The following is a 19,095-nucleotide window of genomic DNA, read 5'->3' on the forward strand; positions in this document are numbered from 1 at the left end:
ACTGGTACACGTGTGTACACACACACACACACTTGAGCTAGTTCATTACAATGCAGAAGGAAGTTATAACAACTAGTAGATGATGATGTGTGTAAAAGCTTTACATTTAATGTAATACTATATTTATCTTGGGCTCATTTGAAAATAACCCCCTAATTTCCTGTATCTCCAAGTTGCTAATGCAAATCCTATCTTTTCACTGTTACTCAGGAAGTTACAGTTCTCAGGAAAAAGATGCTCTGTACCTTCACCAGGTGAACATCCTGTCTGCTGAGTTGATTTTGAGATAGATATTCCCTGTTCACTATCCATGGGTGTCTTAGCACTTGGACTGCTGTTAGGCGCTGATGAGGATCTACATGAAGCATCTTGGACACAATATCCTGTGGTTGAAGAAGAAGGAAAAGGGGGTGGGGGGAGAAATGTAAAAACCATCAATTGAGGTTTTCAGAGTCTGATTGGAAATATTTTTACTTAGATTTTCCCCTTACTCATGGTAGCTTCATCAGCAGTATTTAAATAGACAGTGCAGTGCATCCAAGCCTTTATAGTCCCTTGTAACTTTCAGAAGTAAAACCAAATTTCATACTGACATTTAAGCACCTAAGAGCCCATCTGAACACATTCATATGAAACTTGGACATCCTATTAAAACATCATTTGACAATTGGCCTGCACAGATGAGATGAACTAGTTACTTCTCTAACAATGAGAAAACAAAACTAACCAAAATCAACAAAGAAATTAGGGGAAAATATAGTTTCCTACAGGAAAACTGGGATATTAAAGCTCCTAAGTCATTTTTGAAAGGGGAAGTTAGATTCCTTGGTCACTGAGGCACTTCTGAAAATGTTACCATAAGTCACCAGCTTGAGAATGTTCATGAACTACACCCAGCCACTTTTGTTATACTGAGTTATATGATTCCCACATTGCTGACAAGCATGAAAAACATTTTTTTAATTAAAAAGCCTCTAGTTTAATTATTAATTTGAGTTCAGTTTAACCTGTTTGGTCCCAACTGATTGTTACAATAAGGTTTGTATGCAGTGTTGTTGTAGCTGTGTTGGTCCCAGGATACTAGAGAGACAAGGCAAGCGAGTTAATATCTTTGATTGAACCAACTTCTGTTGGTGAGAGAGACAAGCTTTCGAGCTTACACTGAGCTCTTCTTCAGACCTGAGTTAAGTGGATCGAGAACTATCTGACAACTCAAAGTTGGGAGCCATTGAAACGGGAGTATTTCTAGTGGGGTTCTGCAGATATTGGTTCAAGGTCTGGAACTATTCAACATTTCCTTCAATGATCTAGCATTAAATATAAAATCACTACTGATCAAATTAACAGATGACACACACATTGGTGAATGATGGAGAGTGCAGTGTGAAGGGACATGCTCACCCTGGTGTGCAGGAGGCTAACTAGTTCCTCTGGGCCCGTTCCATGCCTACAAGGCTTGCTGTGCCGGGAGGGGGAGGAGCTTAAAGGTGAGAAACAGGAAGATGTTGCTCTGCCCAGGGATGGCTGGTGACAAGAAATCCAGCCAAGGAGGAGATAACTGCAAGACATACTGATCTCATAGCTGTCCTGACTGATGGTAAACAATAGGCACCAGGAAGAGGGGTAGAAGGTAAACCCCTTGAGGGGGCAATAGACTCTGTGGGACTGAGTCCTTAGAGCTGATTCTCAAGGGTTGCCTGAGAGACTGGTCCTTGTTCCAGCCAGATCTCTTTCTCCTCCCCACCCCCACTGCAAAAGAAGTGGAGGAACAAGATCCAAACACAGGCCTGTGAGTGGTGGCCTGGAGAGAGTTTCCTCCAAAGACTGCCAACTGTGGGGGAGGGAGAAGAGGGGGTAAACAAAAGAGAGTGGAACTTTGCGGGGGGAGGGAAGGTCCCTGGCCTGTCCCCCGACCCACTAGGTGGATCAGCAGAGACTGCGGGGACTGTTCTCCTTCCATTTCCCTATGCTGGCTAGGGATGAGGTTAGCAGAGTGAACGGTAGGTTTGAGCCACTAGCAAAAGTGGCCAAACTGAGGGCTGCTGTGAACCTCTGAGGCGAGCAAATCCACTAATAAGCACAGGACCCACCAAGGCAGAGGAGGAACTTTGTCACAACTGGTGTCCGGGGTGGGATTTGGCGTGCACAGTGCAGAGGAAGAAAGAGGGTGTGTTTTTTTTTTTTTTTTTTTAAAAAGGCGAGGGTTTATTTTTTCACCACAGCGGATGACGTAATGCGGGCACTGATACAAGCCATGGCTACTCGTGTCCAGCAGCCGTCCAACAGGAGGCAGTGAGGCTGCAGCAGGAGACCAATCGCTTGTTAATAGACCAGGCTGCTCAAGATGGGGCTATGTTGTGGGAACTGGTAAACCAGGTAAAGGCCCTTACAGAGCTGAATCTTGGCCAGGGTGGGACACACACCATACGGGCCAGCAATTGGCTGCAGAAAATGACATGGGAGGATGACATAGAGGCGTACCTCCTGGCATTTGAGAGGACAGCCCTGTGGGAGGCTTGGCCCTGAGATCAGTGGTCTGGCATCCTTGCCCCATTCCTGTGTGGGGAGGCCCAGAAGGCCGACTATGATCTGCCTGAAGAAGATGCAGTAGACTACCCTCAGCTAAAAGCAGAGATCCTGGCCAGATCTGCGGTCAAGACCGCAGTGCGGGCCCAGCAATATCATGAGTGGAGGTACCAGGAAAACAAAACCACGCGGTCCCAATTATATGACTCATCCATCTCGCACAAAAGTGGTTTCAAACTGAATCCCGGAGTCCGGAAGAGATACTAGAGGTTCTGGTCATCGAGCAATATATGGGGGGACTCCCACCAGACTTTTGTGCCTGGGTAAGCCAGAATGAACCCTCCATCTACGACGAGGTTGTCGCACTGGTAGAGAGGCGAAGGATGGCAAGGCAACTGACCCGACCACTTAAGGAAGAGGCACCCCTGGTTAAACTAGCAGCACCAAGCCCCACAGCTCGGGTGACTGGGCCCCTAGGAGGGCCCAGGTGGAAAAAGAGAGAGGCTGAAGGCCCATCGGCGGCCACAAAGAGTCGGAGCACTGAGGGGGAAGAGGATAGTGTCATTAGACTGCCCAAACAGAGAGACCAGGGAATGCCTAGGGCCTCATACGGATGTTACGCCTGCGGGGAGTGGGGACACACAGCTTCACAGTGTCCCAATGCCGAGAAGCCTATGCAATGTAACCTGGGGAACTGGGCAGACCCATGCTCCCTAATCCATCTGGTGGGGGTTGCACTAACCCTGCATATGTACACCAGACTAGTAAAACTAAATGGGGCAGAAACCATGGCACTGGTTGATTCGGAGAGTGCTATCATGCTTATTTCAGGGAAGCTTGTGAAGTGTAGTCAGCTGCTGCAAGCAAAGCGCACAGGGGTGACATGCATCATGGGACAGTTAGTTATTTCCCCACCATCCTGGTAAAAATTGAAATCCAGGGGAACACTACTGAGGAAGCAGCAGGTGTAGTCCCTAAACTCCCATACCTGGTGCTCATAGGGAGGGACTTTCCAGGGTTTGGAGACTTACTGCCAGTAGGGGGATTGGAGAAAGGGGGAAACCCTGAAGTTAGTGAGACATCCACAGTAGACTGTCAACCATGAATCTTCTCTGAAATATCCCCAGATTTGTTCTCCACTCCCAGGTAAGGTAGAAAGATGAAAAAGGAAAGAAGGGCAGCTAAGGCCTTGGGAACCCGAATACTGACCCAAAGCCAGAGGGTTGCTCTTGTAGGTAGGTGGACCTGAGCAGCTGAAAAGGAGGCCGCCCACGAGGGAGAAGCACCCAAGTCTGACCCGCACCCTAATGCCTCTGAACCAGTAGAGGTGACAGAGACTGGTCCCCTAGATCTCGGGCAGATTAGCCCCGGGAGAGAAAATTTTGGACGGGACCAGGCTGAAGACCCAAGGTACTACAACATTAGGAAGGAGGTGACTGAAATAGATACGGTCCCCGTGGAATGGAAAACCCAGGGACCAGGACCCTACTTCATAATGAAGAAGGATCTCTTGTACCGGGTTGCACCAGTACAGGGGCAGAAGGTACAGCAGATCCTAGTACCTCAAAAACACCAGAACGCTGTATTAAGTCGTGCCCATAGGCATCTTTTTTGGGGGCATTTGGGGGTAGAGAAGACCCTGGCATGGGTCCTACAATGGTTCTTCTGGCCCAGACTACATGAAGAAGTGCAAAGGTATGGTACGTCCTACCCAGAGTGTCAGCTGCAAAGTCCCCATCCTCACATGAAGGCACCTTTAGTACCCCTTCCCATCACAGAGGTCCCTTTCGAGCGAATAGCCATGGACCTAGTGGGATCCCTGGAGAAGACGGCTCAGGGCTACGAATATATACTTCTTGTTTTGGACTATGCTACTCGCTACCCAGAAGCTGTCCCCCTGCGAAACACGGCCTCTAAGATGATAGCCAAAGAGCTGGTGGGGATCTTTGCCCGAGTGGGGCTACCAAAGGAGATATTAACAGACCAAGGAACCCCGTTTATGTCGAAGCTAATGAAGGACCTCTATACCCTGCTCCATATACATACCCTGAGAACTTCAGTCTATCATCCGCAGACCGATGGGCTGGTAGAAAGGTTTAACCGAACCCTCAAGGCTATGATAAGGAAGGTGGTAAGCTGGGATGGGAAGGATTGGAACACCCTAATACCTTACCTTATGTTCGCCATCCGGGAGGTACCTCAGGCCTCAACTGAATTTTCCCCCTTTGAGTTATTATACGGGTGCCACCCCTGTGGCATACTAGATATCGCCAAAGAGATCTGGGAAGAGGAACCCAATGAGAGGAGAAATATAACTGAACATGTATTGCGGATGCAAGACCGGATAGCCCAGGTCACCCCATTGTATGGGAACATTTGGAAAAGGTGCAGGAGACCCAGCGAACCCATTACAATCACCAGGCAGAAGTCCGACAGTTCCAACCAGGGCATCGCATGATGGTGTTGGTACCCATGGCAGAAAGCAAGCTTTTGGCCCAATGACAGAGGCCCTATGAGGTGGTTGAACCCGTGGGGGAAGTAACCTACAAGGTGCGGCAGCCGGAAACAAGAACAGATGTATCACATTAACCTCTTGAAACCTTGGCAACAGCAAGAGGCATGTGTAGTGGCCCAAGAGACCCTGATCCAGGGAAATAACCTACATGAACAGATCAGGATATCCCCTGATCTGATACCGAACCAGAAGAAGGAGGTAACTGAGATGATCAGCTGGTACCAGGACGTGTTTTCAACCAAACCAGGCCAGACCACCAAAGCATATCACCACATTATCACAGATCCTGGGGCAAAGGTAACTTTAAGCCCCTACCGGGTCCCAGCGGCAAAAAGGGAGGAGATCAAGGCAGAGGTAAAAAGGATGTTGGAACCGGGAGTCATCGAAGAGTCCCACAGTCAATGGTCGAGCCCGATTGTGTTGGTGCCCAATCCTGATGGCACCACTAGGTTTTGATGCATACCCCATACCCTGCATTGATGAGTTAGTTGACCGCTTGGGCAATGCCTGATTTTTGACCACCCTTGATTTAACAAAGGGATACTGGCAGATTCCCCTTGCCAAAGATGCGAAAGAAAAGACGGCATTCTCTACACCAGAGGGTCTGTTTCAATATACTGTTCTTCCTTTTGGACTGCATGGGGCACCTGCCACCTTCCAGTGTCTTATGGACAAGCTCCTGCGGCCCCCTACCAGGTATGCAGCTGCATACCTGGATGATGTGATTATTCACACCCCCGACTGGGAGACCCACTTGGAAAAGGTGGAAGCGGTACTGGACACGCTAAGATGGGCCGGCCTCACAGCGAACCCAGCCAAGTGTTCTACAGGGCTAGCCGAGGCTAAATACCTTGGCTACATTGTAGGAAGGGGCATGGTCAAGCCCCAACTAAACAAATTGGAGGCTATCCAAAATTGTCCCTGGCCGAATCGGAAAAAGCAAGTGCGGGCATTCCTGGGTGTGGTGGGGTACTACCGACGATTTATTCCCCATTTTGCCACCAGAGCAAGTCCCCTGACCGACCTGATAAAAGCCCGGGGTCCAGACATGGTGAAGTGGACAGATGCCGCAGAGAAAGCATTCACGGATCTATGGACAGCCCTCTGCAGTAACCCTGTGCTTATAGCCCCAGACTTCAACAAAGAATTCATTTTACAGACAGATGCATCTGAAGTAGGATTGGGAGATGTCCTATCGCAGATGGTCGGAGACAAAGAATACCGGATCCTCTACCTCAGCAGGAAACTCCTCCCAAGAGAGCAGAAGCATGCCGTGGTTGAGAGAGAGTGCCTTGCTGTGAAATGGGCCATGGAAATGCTATGTTATTACCTGCTGGGATGACGGTTTACCCTTGTGACCAACCATGCACCCCTCCAGTGGGTGCAGCGAAATAAAGAGAAGAATGCAAGGGTGACCAGATGGTTCCTGTCCCTACAACCTTTTCAATTAATCATACAATACCGGGCTGGAAGCCACCATGGCAATGCAGATGGCTTGTCTCAGGTACACTGCCTGATGTCTGAAGTTGCCCAACCCCGTGGTGTTGAGCAGAGGGGGGCGGGATATGTGACAGGGTCAGGCCAGATGGCTACAGGAGAGTTATAGAAGGCAGATATATTAGCTCCAGATTAAGCAGGTCCTTTTTCCCTGGGTAAGGTAACAGGGGTGGTTTTTTTTTTTTTTTTTTTTTTTTTTGAAACAGAAAAGAAGTTTATTTGTAACAGTTACAGAAATTACAAAAAGATAAAGAAAAACTTAGCAACAAAACAACGCAATCAAAAGATATAACACAACAGCTTTCAGGAGGGAGAGGTGTTCAGGTTAGCCCAGGCCCAGAGCGGGAGGGCTTCCTCGACACTCGTGGTCTTCCACCCCATAACAGGGGTGGTTCCAGAACAATCAGGAACTTGCTGGAACCAATTAAGGCAGGCAGGCTAATTAGGACACCTGGAGCCAATTAAGAAGCTGCTAGAAGCAATTAAGACAGGCAGGCTAATCAGGCCATCTGGTTGAAAAAGGACCTCACTTCAGTCAGTGAGGGGTGTGCAAGGAGCTAAGAGCGAGAGGGCGTGCTGCTGGAGGACTGAGGAGTACAAACACTATCTGGCATCAGGAAGAAGGTTTTGTGGTAAGGATAAAGAAGGTGTTGGGAGGAGGCTGTGGGGAAGTAGCCAGGGAGTTGTAGCTGTCACGCAGCTGTTACAAGAAACACTGTAGACAGCTGCAATCCACAGGGCCCTGGGCTGGAACCTGAAGTAGGGGGTGGACCTGGGTTTCCCCCAATCCCTTATTGGATACAAGAGGAGTGGTCCTGGACTGTGGGTTCCACCAGAGGGGAAGGTCCCTGGCCTGTCCCCCAACCCACTAGATAGATCAGCAGAGACTGCAGGGATTGTTCTCCTTCCGTTTCCCTATGCTGGCCAGCGATGAAGTTAGCTGAGTGAACGGCAGGTTTGAGCCACTAGCAAAAGTGGCCAAACTGAGGGCTGCTGTGAACCTCTGAAGTGAACAAATCCACAAATAAGTGCAGGACCCACCAAGGCAGAGGAGGAACTTTGTCCCTCCATGGAGAGAAAATACTAGGTACTAAAAGGCTCTTCAATTTAGTGGAGAAAGGCATAAGGACCACCAATGACTAGAAACATAAACCAGAAAAATTCAAATTGGAAATAAGGCACACATTTTTAACAATTTAAGGGTGATTAACCATTGGAACAAACTACCAAGGGAAGTGGTGGATTCTCCATCTCTTAACATGTTCAGATCAAGGCTAGAAGGATAAGCTTCAGTCAAGCACAAGTTATTTGGTTCAATAGAGAGGTAACTAGGTGAAATTCTATGGCCAGTAATATACAGGAGGTCAGATTAGATGATCTAATGGTCCCTTCTGGCCTTAAACTCTAAAGAATACAAGAGAAATGAAGATGGTCTTGTGGTTAGAATTTAGGAGAGGTTTGTCCTAATCCCAGCTCTTCCACAGACTTCTTTTGTGACTTTGGGCAAGTCACTTTGGTCAAAATGTACAGAAGTGACCAATACTTGGAGGTATGGGTGCCCATTTGAGACACACCTTGGGCCTGATTCTTAAAAGGGCTGGCGGCTGAGTGCCCACTACTTCAGATGAAGTCAAGTGGAGCTGTGGGTGCTCAGCACCTCTGAAAACCAGGCCCAAGGTATCACAAATTTGGGTACCCAAAATGAGTGGCCATTTCTGAAAATTTTGGCATAATCAATTTGTGCTGCACTTTTCTCATCTGTAAAATTGGTACAAGGATATTTACCTTCCTCACAAGACTGTGAGAGAGAAATTAATGTCTGTAAAGTCAACTGAGATACTTGAATGAAAAGTATTAGTAATGATACAAAACCATAACAACAAACATACCTAAAGTGCATGTTAAAATATTTATTTATGGGTTGCCTTTTAAAGGGTTTACCTCCGGGGGTCACACAATGATCCACAGTTAAGCCGGACATTTGCAGTTTTGGGCTGCCCTCTATATTTTGAAAAGTTCAACCAAATTCAAAAGGATTTTTTGTTGGACTTAGATATTAAATTTCACTTATTTGCGTTGTGATGCTGCATTATGTCTTACATTCCTGAAATAGGTGACACAAATTCATAAGTCACCCAGAACCATTTTGACATAGTTCTCATTAAAATAGAGTTGATGGAACTAATACAGCTGCTGCTTTCACCTACTCTTGCTTAAAAGAACCTTAGTCTTGCAGAATGACCCCTTTTTGGAAAGCAGGATAAAAACATGACTCATCTGCTGACCTTGGCAGCATCGGACACTGAATCCCAGTTTCCTCCTGCAAGTGCATACTTCCCGCTGCCAATCCTGGCCAGTATCTCTTCTGGGGTGTCATCTGGTCCATTTGCAAAAGGGGTGAATCTGTGAAACAAACATCACGTTTACTGTAAAAAGATGTATCTTTATGTACTGCAGATTTTTAGGTGTACAATTTTAGGGCCTGATTCTGCAGCCCTAGCTCCCACTGAAATCATTAGGCATTTAATCTAAGTAAAGACTGCAGAAACAAGCCCTTAATTTTTATTCAGCTATGGTGAGAGTTTCTCAAGGACAAATGCTGTACCATCCCCTTGAAATTGTCCTGCAAAGAAAAAAGAAATGCACTTTTGTTTCCCTCCGGTTTCTTTCTGATTTTTTTTTAAAGCGTATGTTATTTTTCTCCCCACCCTCCTTTTTTTTTAACCTTAAAAATTCAGGTCTAGTCTACCTTAGAGCCAGGGTGATTGGCAAAGTAGTGGAATTATGACATAAGAGGCAGGATGTAAAAGCTCTGATATGTCTGAGACGAAGAAAGCAGGAAAACAAGCACCTTTTTTAAAAAAAATATTCAAAAGCCCACATTTCAGGTCTTCTTTAGTTGTCATAATAAAGATTGTGGAAACAAATCACCTGTGATAGGGTTATGGAAAAGCCTGTCTCCCCACCCCTCAGCTATCTCCTCTTTGGAGTAGAAGAGGTGCTCTAGATCTCAACAGGCTTCTCACCTTTTGAACTTTTATATGGCTAACAGCCTTGAGGAATCCTGGACCTCCTTAAAAGATGCCAGGGAAGAGCAGTAGTCATGGTCTCAGACCATGTTACAGCAGGTCCTGCAAATGCACAAATCTTGAACAGGTGGGACAATTTATGAAGGAGAATCTCCTGCGTGCCCAACAAACTCAGGCTCAAAACTATAACAAAGGCTCCTGGGACAGGGTTTTTCAGGTGGGGGGACTGCATGCTATTGCTCCTCCCCAGCTTCGAGGGCAAGCTCTTGGCCCAATGGCAGGGCCATAGGAGGTTTGTCTGATGGGAATTCAGATTTTCTTTTAAGGGTTACATTTTTAAAAATCCAGTTAATTAACTGGTAAGATAAACTGATCTCAGATAATGTCAGTCTTTAAAGTCCTTATCTCCTCTTGCCATATACACTGTAAATCTGTGGTATTAGCTAAACAGAGACTGCCTTTTTCAGAGACCACAGTGAAGTAAGGAATTGTAAGACATTGCTTTAGTTCAGAGCAGAAACTGACTTGATTTGCAGCGCAGGCCAGACAGGCTCTGCACTTTATTCCTGAAGTGTCTAACATATCTAACACAGTTTCTGAACAATTCTGATCACCACTAAATAGCTAGTATTGGAAGTGCTGGCATCTTTTTTGTAATGGATGAGGCAAAATGTGAGTGACAGAGATGGACTCAGAGTATGTGTTTTCCATACAATCTGAGGAGGGAATTAAAGTTCTTCTCCACTGCTGAACTAGCAAGTATCTGGTCTATGTGTTTTAAAGGACAATTCAAAGATTCAACCAATGATTAGATACGACAAATGTGCATGTACTCTCTGCTGTGGCCGGCCAGCCAGCCAGCCATTCCTCTACTAGAGCTGTACGAAACTTGACATTTTTAGTTTGCAAGGAGTTTGACAATTTTTGTTTCTGGTTTGTGTTCTATGACTTTCACACTGACTTTCAGATTCAAACCAACTCTTCATTCTCAGCCCTTTCTACTCCTTTCAATCTACTTTCTTCCTCTGAGCCATCTTATGTCTGTCTTTAACTTTAGCCACCACATCTATACCTCCTTTCCCTTTCTAGTTCCCAGCTCCCCCAGCACCCACTCCTTTTGCTAGTTTGTCCCTTTCTACAATCTTATTGCTGGTAGGAGAGGCTTTTCCTTTGTAACTCTTGCCATCAGAAGCAAAATTCCTATTCTGTGTGCATCTTGGAGCCTCCATCTATCTTTCAAATTGCACCTGAAAACACAACTTTTCTCCTTTTCATAGGTGTTCAGATACCACAGTGATGAGCACAGTACAGGAACCTGAATAGAACGCACCTTAAAATTGAAATTAATGAAACTCCTCATATGAATAAGGTGAACAGGATCTGGCTCTTTAATAGACTATTCCTATATTATACACTTAAGCACTTTTGGAAATTTTATCCTAAGTGATGTATGCATTTAGTAGCTTAAGTCTCATTGAGAGTCTATGGGACATAGAACTGATTTAGACACTTAGCCTAAAAGTGCCAGACTTTTCAGTTCTGAAAGTGCCAGGCTTTTTATTTTGTCTGCTGCAATTAGCTTAATCTCTCAGCATAAATTGTATTTGTATTTATTCATGACTTGTTTATGTCTTTAATCACTTTTGAACTACCTGCACCAGAAATCTCACACTTACCCTGCCAGCATGGTGTACAACAGGATCCCTAAACTCCAGACGTCACAGGCTGCGTCATAACCTTGTCGTTTCAGGACCTACATAAGGAAATCAAAAGCGACAAGGTTAATTCATGCTCCTGATTTCTGAACTTTTGAATTGCAGGAAAATGTGGATGTTATGGCAGTGATTTGTTAACATTTTGCAGAGCTTGCTCTAGTCTACAGGTGGAATAGGAAGTTGCCGAGGGCAGCAAAACAGTCAGTAATTGTTTGTGTGGGCAACTATAGGATGGAAGGGGGGTACATTTACCATTTAGTTGAAGATAATAAGAATCTATTTAGCTGGTCCTAGACACACAACTCTAAAGAAGCCAAATAAGTCAGAGGGGCTGCGACGCTGGGGGAGGTGGGAGGGGGGAAGGGAGGGGAAGATGGAGTTTAAAGGCAATGAATACAAGCAACTATTCTCTCCTTTGTGCATATACATTCTAACCAGCGAATGCATTTTTAAAGGTGTAAAACCCTTTCTGCTACAGTGTATAACATATTTGTTAAAGTGGCAAAGAGTCCTGTGGCACCTTATAGACTAACAGATGTATTGGAGCATAAGCTTTCGTGGGTGAAGACCCACTTCGTCAGATGCATGCACCCACGAAATCTTATGCTCCAATACGTCTGATGAGTCTGCTCTACAGTCTTAGCTAACAGCCATATGGCTTTTGCCTCATGCTGTAGAGGCTCATGCACTAAGTTCCAGAGGTCCCAGGTTTGATCCCGTCCACCGATGACTGTGGTCTGTCAGGGTTACATTAACAAAGCCAAACTTGACCATTTTTCCTCGTGTAGACAAGCTCTAAGGTGCTTTGAAGAGATCTGCCCAGCTGACTTAATACTGGTGTAGAACCAGAGTGGGAGCTATGTTCAGTCCTGTTGGCCGCATGGACAGCTAGCGCAGCACAAGGGGCCTGAGTCAGATGTCATCTGCAGTGGTGTAAATCAGGAGTTACGCCATTCAAGTCAGTGGATTTACAATGGTGTAAATCTCTCAGGGTGGGGGAAAAATAGGGGATTCCTGATGTTCTGAGAAGGTCCGTAGAGCATTCTTTCCCTCAGGAGGGAAAGAATAACTAACTTTTGAATTTGCTTCCCTACTGCTTTAAAAGTGAGTCAGTATTCTGCTTACATTTTGAGATTGCAATTGTTATAGAAGATCAGTTTTTCCCATATGCTGGGATCACTAGATACAGTGACCTCCCTGCAAAACACTACAAAAGGAAGGAACGTTCTGAAACATTTTTTTTCTGTCCTGAAGCCCTAGCACTGATTAGTGATCTCACTTCATTGAAGGGTTGTGGGGGATTCTCCAACACTGATCATTTTAAAATCAAGATTGAAGGTTTTTCTAAAAGATCTGCTCTAGGCATTTTTTTTTTTTTGGCAAGGGTTGGGGTTATGGTCTGGGTTCGACAAGAAGTAAGTTTGGATGATCATAATAGTCCCTTCTGTCCTTGGAATCGATGACAAAAGTGGTTTCAGAAAATCCTGCCTAGGTAAACTTTAGTGAATACCAATGACAAGGCAAAACAATCTCTCCATCTGACAGATGTGCTGAGTGTGCATCTGCTACCTTGGAAAAAGCTACCTTACACAAGACAGTCATGACTTGGGGGCAAATAGAGTAGACAAAAAATTCTAAAAAGCTTAAAAGTACAGTATATCTGTGTTCAGTATTGACTGTGCTGGCTGGCTACTGCATCATGACAATTTTAACAGCTAGTAAAATAAGAACAGGAGTTGGGGTGTGTTTTAGCTTTATAAAATAACTTTAATAGTCCATGTTACTGATTTTTACAGCTGCATGAAATAAAATGGAGAGGTTCCAAAGTACCTCCAATAATGTATCCACGTTGGAGGCCAAAGACCTGGTCTTTCGGCAGAAAATCTGCATACTTTTTGGTGCAAAAATCTACCCTTGTGCAAGCTTATGCTGTAGGGAATCTGGAAAAAGTAGGCGTGCAATTACTCAGAAAAGACTGTTTGCCAAAAATTCCCTATTGTTGCTGCCACTGGTGGTAACAATGGTGGGAGGGCTTGTCAGAGCTACCAGGCACCGCTGATGGTTTAAATATCATCTCCAGGTCTACAATAACGGAGTGATTTAAGTACCAGCAGCCACCAGCACCTTGTCGATGCTCCAGCTCCCACTGGTGAAACTCAACAGATGGGAGCAGTGTGGGACATTTTTGGCAAAAAGGTCAAGGACAGACCATGCCTATGGTTGTACAGTGACTAGCACAATGTGGCTTCTGGGCACAACTAACATAAATAACGATAAGCATCTGCACTAAAATCAGATGCCAGTTCTTTTTCACAACTTCCATAAAAGTATTTTTGTTAAATGGGCTTTACTAGAGAAGATGTGTTATCCTGTCCCCATGGAAGTCAGAGAACCTGTCATGTATTTAAGAGCCAAGATTTCCTAAGGGACAGAATGTGTTTTCAATGTACATATATATGGTTCTTAGGTCAACATACTGTAGGTCATTTGTAGGGATGGGCAAACTTCAGATGGCTCCACTGATTTCTAACAACCACCCAGATTTGTATCCAAAATCATCTAACTTTTAGATTTTGCATTACTGGGCTGAAATATTGTGAAAATAGGCTCTCTCTAGTACTTTAGCATTTCGGTTTCTGGTTGTAGTGGGAACTAGGAAGCATACAACAATGGAAAAATAAGAATAAAAAAAATGCTTACATTTTTGCATGCCAAAAAGATTCTGGCCAGAGTTTGGTTGAATTTTGAAGAACGAAGGCTCCTTATTTTACCCAAAATGATCCCCTTGTACTCTGTCATGGTGCTTGTGGTTTGTTTTTTTCCTGACTGAACCATGCTATTTATTCTTTACAGAGAGCACTGCTCCCACTAGGTGGCATGCTGGTTCTTCCTCTTAGGCATCTTTTACCATCTATGATATTTTATCCTGCAATAGCCTCATTAGCATCTATTACCAAAAATTAAATGCTGTACAAAATAAAGATTTATATATGCAGACCTGCCATTACACCTCTGCTATCCTCTTGTATCATATGCTCAAACTCCTTCCTAACTTCCTATTTAATTTCACATGCATATGGGAGGAAATGGTTTCAGTGGGGGTTGAACTGAGACAGTAAAAGACAAATCTGAGCTGACGGGCAGCATTATGTCACAGGAGCAGCACTTAAGGCTTTCATGCGAACTGTCAGTTATGGCAATGTTTCAATTGATCTCTAATGTTTCCTGCATTAGTAGGACTTGCCTGGCTCATTGAGAATGGTTAGGAGTATGATTTCTGATCTGAATTCAGCTCACTAAAGTCTAATCTGACAGTGTGTTGCTCTGGCAGTGTTTCTGATTAAGGACAGTGTACGAAAGATATTCCATAATGAAAAGAGAAAACAGATACTGTAGGAATGTTACATCTTCCAGAAAATGACAATATTTAGTATCTCACATGTGGTCAATTTTCATCTTAAAAATTAAACTGTCATGGTACCACAGTACATTTTTTCATTTCATTCTGATATATTTTAAAGAGCTATTTCCACTTTCCAGAATGGATAACCAGACCAGCAGCAACAAAATAACTAACCGGAATGTAACTTGACAATGGAAGAGTTAATAAAATATCTGCATTTTTATATATTGATCATGGTGGTCGCATGTGTCATGGAACATGACTTTGTGTCTAACACAATGAGCCACATCATCTGATGATGAGATGGCGTCAATTAAACAAAAGTTACTTTTTGAGAATTTGGGGTGTATGACCCAAATTTTAAAAAAACTTCCTAAAAGTATTGTCTGCAGGAAGATGAGCCAATTACTTACTTCATAGTTATAGACAGATACCAAGTTGCTACTTTTTTGGGCAGGAGGGAAGGAAATTAGGGGGCAAAAGAGGTTGAGGATTGCATACTGTCTGAGGGAAAAATGGTATTTGATAGTGGAATGATACATAATTTTGTGATATGTAATAATTTTGTGTTCTGTTATTGGGTAGTAACCAGCAGAGGTAGACAAACAATTAGAGTTGTATATTCAGGGACTTGAATAAGCTAGAGAAACCTGATTGGAACAAATAACTTACAATCATCGAGGAGATAAACTTGTTAATGCTTCATAGAAGGACAGATATGAGTTTCAAGTGCTGAACCATAGTGGGCAGCCTAAATAGTCCAAACAGGTAAGGAACCAAAGCCATGAGCATGGTTACCACAAGATTAGGGGCAATAAAAAGGAAGAGAACTTGCTTGGGTTAGTGCTAACCTGGATCCAGTTTCTGTTACCTTGTTTAAGTCACTTGGCTTCTCTCTGCCTCCGTTCCCCATCTGTAAGTGCTGAGGATAATAGCACTTCTCACTCTCACAGGGGTGTTGTAAGGACACCAGACATTAAAAACTGGGAGGTGCTCAGATACTACAGTGATGGGGGCCATACAAGTATCACAGATAGAAAGAAGAGAAAACACAGAGGGCCAGATTCGGATACCCTTCCTCACACTAAACAGCATGTTACTCTATGAGTAGTCCCATTGACTTCAGTGGGACTGCTCATGGGGTGAGGTACTATCCATCATGAATAATGGTATCAGAAAGTGTCCCAGATGGGAAATGAATCCAGAGATGTGATGCCAAGAAGGAATTCAGACATGCTGCCACACAAAGAGTAAGAGGAGGATGGGCTAAGCTTAGGTGAGGAGCGTTCACTAAACCTGTAGTGCCTTTTTCATCTTCACTATAGCCACAGATTCTATCTGGCTTGGCTACCATTTGAGGAGTTCGAGGTCAGAGATGTTTTGCAGGCTCTTTTGTTTAAGCTCCTGAAATTGTGGAACCAATGAAGCCATTAGCAAAACTTCCATTGACTTCAGTGGGGCCAGGATTTCATTCCAAAACTTTTTCTCTCTTGATTCTTAATTAATCTTGGTTTCAGTGTAATCATTCTGAGACTAACTTTGTTTGGATGAGGTACATTGAAGGGGAAACAACCTTCTGACCTCGTAGGTGAAGCAACTGGGGAAAAAGAGTAACCAGCCAAAGTGACACCTAAGTAACAGTTGCCAACTTTCACGTGGTAAATAAGCACCCTGACTTTCACAATAAGTGAAAAATCAAGCTAATCCCATTTCAAAACAAAGCCAAAACAAGCCAATCCCTAAAAACCCTAACACTCTATGTGACTAGATCCCCTCCCGGCGTGCAGTCTGGGACTGTGGTAGGCCCACTGTGCACCCGCCCCCGCTTTGCTCCTGCTTGCCTGGAGCCGATCAAAAAAAAAAAAGAAAGAAGCAACAAGCTACAAGCCAAAAGCTAGCCAACAAGCAACGCACACGCCAATTAAGCCAAAAAAAAAAAAAAGAGCCCAATTTCTGCATTTTTTTCGTGGGTTTGGCATGTCTGCTAAGTAAGTCCCAACCAGACATGGATACAGTCAGTAGGCACATGGTGAAAGCTAACCAGCCACAAGGAATTCTAGGACTAGGGACAGCTGGTAACAGGGCACATGAAACTTGTCTCTGTTCTAACTCCTGCTTTGTTCCTTTTTTAAAGGCAGTGAGAGAAAGGAAGGATAGGGACAGAGACATGCTTTTTGTTATAAAATTCTGTATCCACAGTTTGTGAAACACACTACCTCAGGGGCTACGAAGTTGGCTGTGTAGCAAGGTGTCATGAGCAGTCCATTCTCTGCTCTCAGCTGTTTGGCAAATCCGAAGTCACAGATCCTGATGGAATCTGGGTTTCCTGACTCATCCATATAGAGAATGTTACTGGGCTTCAGATCTCGATGCACAACCTTAATGGGAAACAAATAAAAAATAAATAACATGGGCATGATTACACAGCTTGCAGGCTTGGTTACCTTCATTATACATTTTTCCTGATGGTGGGGAGAGTGTGTGTGTGTGTGGTGGGGGGGGCAAAACAGTTCCTGTCTTGAAAGAGTGGGCCTTTGAAGAATGTCACTTTTTTTTGTTTTAAAAATGAGTGAATTGATGGCACGCATGCAGAATTGCACTTCTGTTAAAATCAGAAATAATAATACAAATTGCATCCTCTGCTGATATACAAGAGGGAGGCAGATGTTCCAGTGGAAAGGCATCTCTTTTGTGGGTTAGCAGAAGGGATTACTATACAAATAAAATACATCCCTCTAAAAGTATAGGAAGCTCTTTGAATCTGAATGTTTTAATCCTTCAATTAAAAAAGAGAGAAGACTGCCAAAGGCGGAAAGTGTGGACTCATTTGAGTGTGAGGCTCTTTCTCTGGCTGCTCTTAACATGAGTGGCTCTCAACTGAAGGGAGACATTTTCATTTTCCTTCATTTCCCTTCCTAAAAATCCTTTGTGCAGTGTGTATGTCACTAGAAGTGGCTGAATTTCAGTGGTGGGCAAATAAATGATATAAACTATATCAGCCATGCAAAACTGTCATGAAAATGTATTAGCCTTGGTACAAAATGAACTCATCCTGGTCACGATGATAATGGAAAAGGTACTTTACAGGCCCATCCAAAATGTTGCATGCCCCAGACAAATGGGAAAGGAAAGTACTTCAAATTGCGATATGTAGGGAGCTCGAATTTCAAAAGTTGTGCTATTAATAGGCTGTCAAAACCCTGCCCTATCAGATGTTCAAATCAGCATATAAGCTTAAAAAATGGGAATTTGTTTATGCACCTATATGCTGATGTGAATGTCCGAGGGCTAGGATTTCGATATTTTATTGAAGAGTTCATATTTGCTCACATGGTGCTTGGATACTACAATGATGATTGTGATATGAATAAATAACGCCCACATAGATTTGAAAATGAGAATCTTTGGCATTGCATAAATATAAGGTATTTGGCCTGGAGAATGGCACGAGTGGCTTTGATCCCATTTCAAACTGGACACTCATTTTTAAATGTAATTATTAAATATTAAAACAATTAACCCTTTCCAAATTTCTTTGCATCTTTGAATGTTCATTTTGGGCAACCCCCTGTATTTAATATTTATTTCCTGAGAAGCAACATCAAAGCTACTTTTCTAAGAGTCAGTTTTTACTAAGGTTGACATGGAGAACAGAGGTAATCATACTTACTCCTTGGGAATGCAGATAGTCCACAGTCTTGGTAATGGTGCAAAGGACAGCACTAGCCTCTCGTTCTGAGAAACACTTCTGTCGAAGGATTCGATCTAAGAGCTCTCCTCCTCGCATTAGCTCCATCACCAGGTACACATACTTCCCATCATCATACACCTAATAGAGCAGAGGAAGCAATCATGGATCAATTAGTCTAGCAAGTAGTGATCACTCTGCAATATCTTGCCATGTAATTGCAAGATGCCGCAAGAAGAAAACAGAGCTAATACAGAAGTGAATTTTATACTCCTTGTATTTAACAACAACATAAAAGTGAACTTTTTACAAAAGGAGTTAATCGTTACAGTAACTCTTCACTTAACATCGTCCTGGTTAACGTTATTATGTCGCTGATCTATTAGAGAACATACTCATTTAAAGTTGCACAGTGTTCGCTTATAACATTGTTTGGCCACAGCCCACTAGTATAGTACTTTGTCCGCTACTTGCGGGATTCTCTGGAAGAGCAGCCCGTTGGATCTAGCATGTGGGAGCTTGGAACCAGGGCAGACCAGCAGCCCCCTATCTGCTCCCCTCCACCCGTGCCAGCACCTCCTGCCGACAGGCCCCATAGATGAGCGCCTCCCCATGCCTCCAGCCTGCAACAATCATCTGTTTTGCGGCGTTCAGGAGGCTCTGGGGGGGAGGTGGGAGGAGTGAGAATGTGGCGCGCAGCCTCCTCCCTCCCTCCCCCAGTG

General features: G+C 44.1%; 1 protein-coding gene across 4 annotated transcripts in view; it reads right to left on the reverse strand.

Moving 5' to 3' along the window:
• RPS6KA2 (ribosomal protein S6 kinase A2) overlaps nt 1–19,095 on the reverse strand; it is a 468,026-nt gene that overhangs the window by 2,383 nt on the left and 446,548 nt on the right. For all 4 annotated transcript variants that reach the window (XR_006289668.1, XM_043543199.1, XM_007071080.4 and 1 more), the window contains 5 exons: nt 18,356–18,514; nt 16,902–17,063; nt 11,244–11,320; nt 8,824–8,941; nt 246–383 (listed from right to left, as the gene is read on the reverse strand). Coding sequence is in view for 3 of the 4 variants with exons in the window: in XM_043543199.1 (XP_043399134.1) it covers nt 246–383; nt 8,824–8,941; nt 11,244–11,320; nt 16,902–17,063; nt 18,356–18,514 (654 nt within the window). In the remaining variant the exon portion in view is untranslated. The remainder of the gene's footprint in view (nt 1–245; nt 384–8,823; nt 8,942–11,243; nt 11,321–16,901; nt 17,064–18,355; nt 18,515–19,095) is intronic.

Source organism: Chelonia mydas, chromosome 3 (assembly GCF_015237465.2).
Source record: "Chelonia mydas isolate rCheMyd1 chromosome 3, rCheMyd1.pri.v2, whole genome shotgun sequence".
Lineage (NCBI taxonomy): Eukaryota > Metazoa > Chordata > Testudines > Cheloniidae > Chelonia > Chelonia mydas.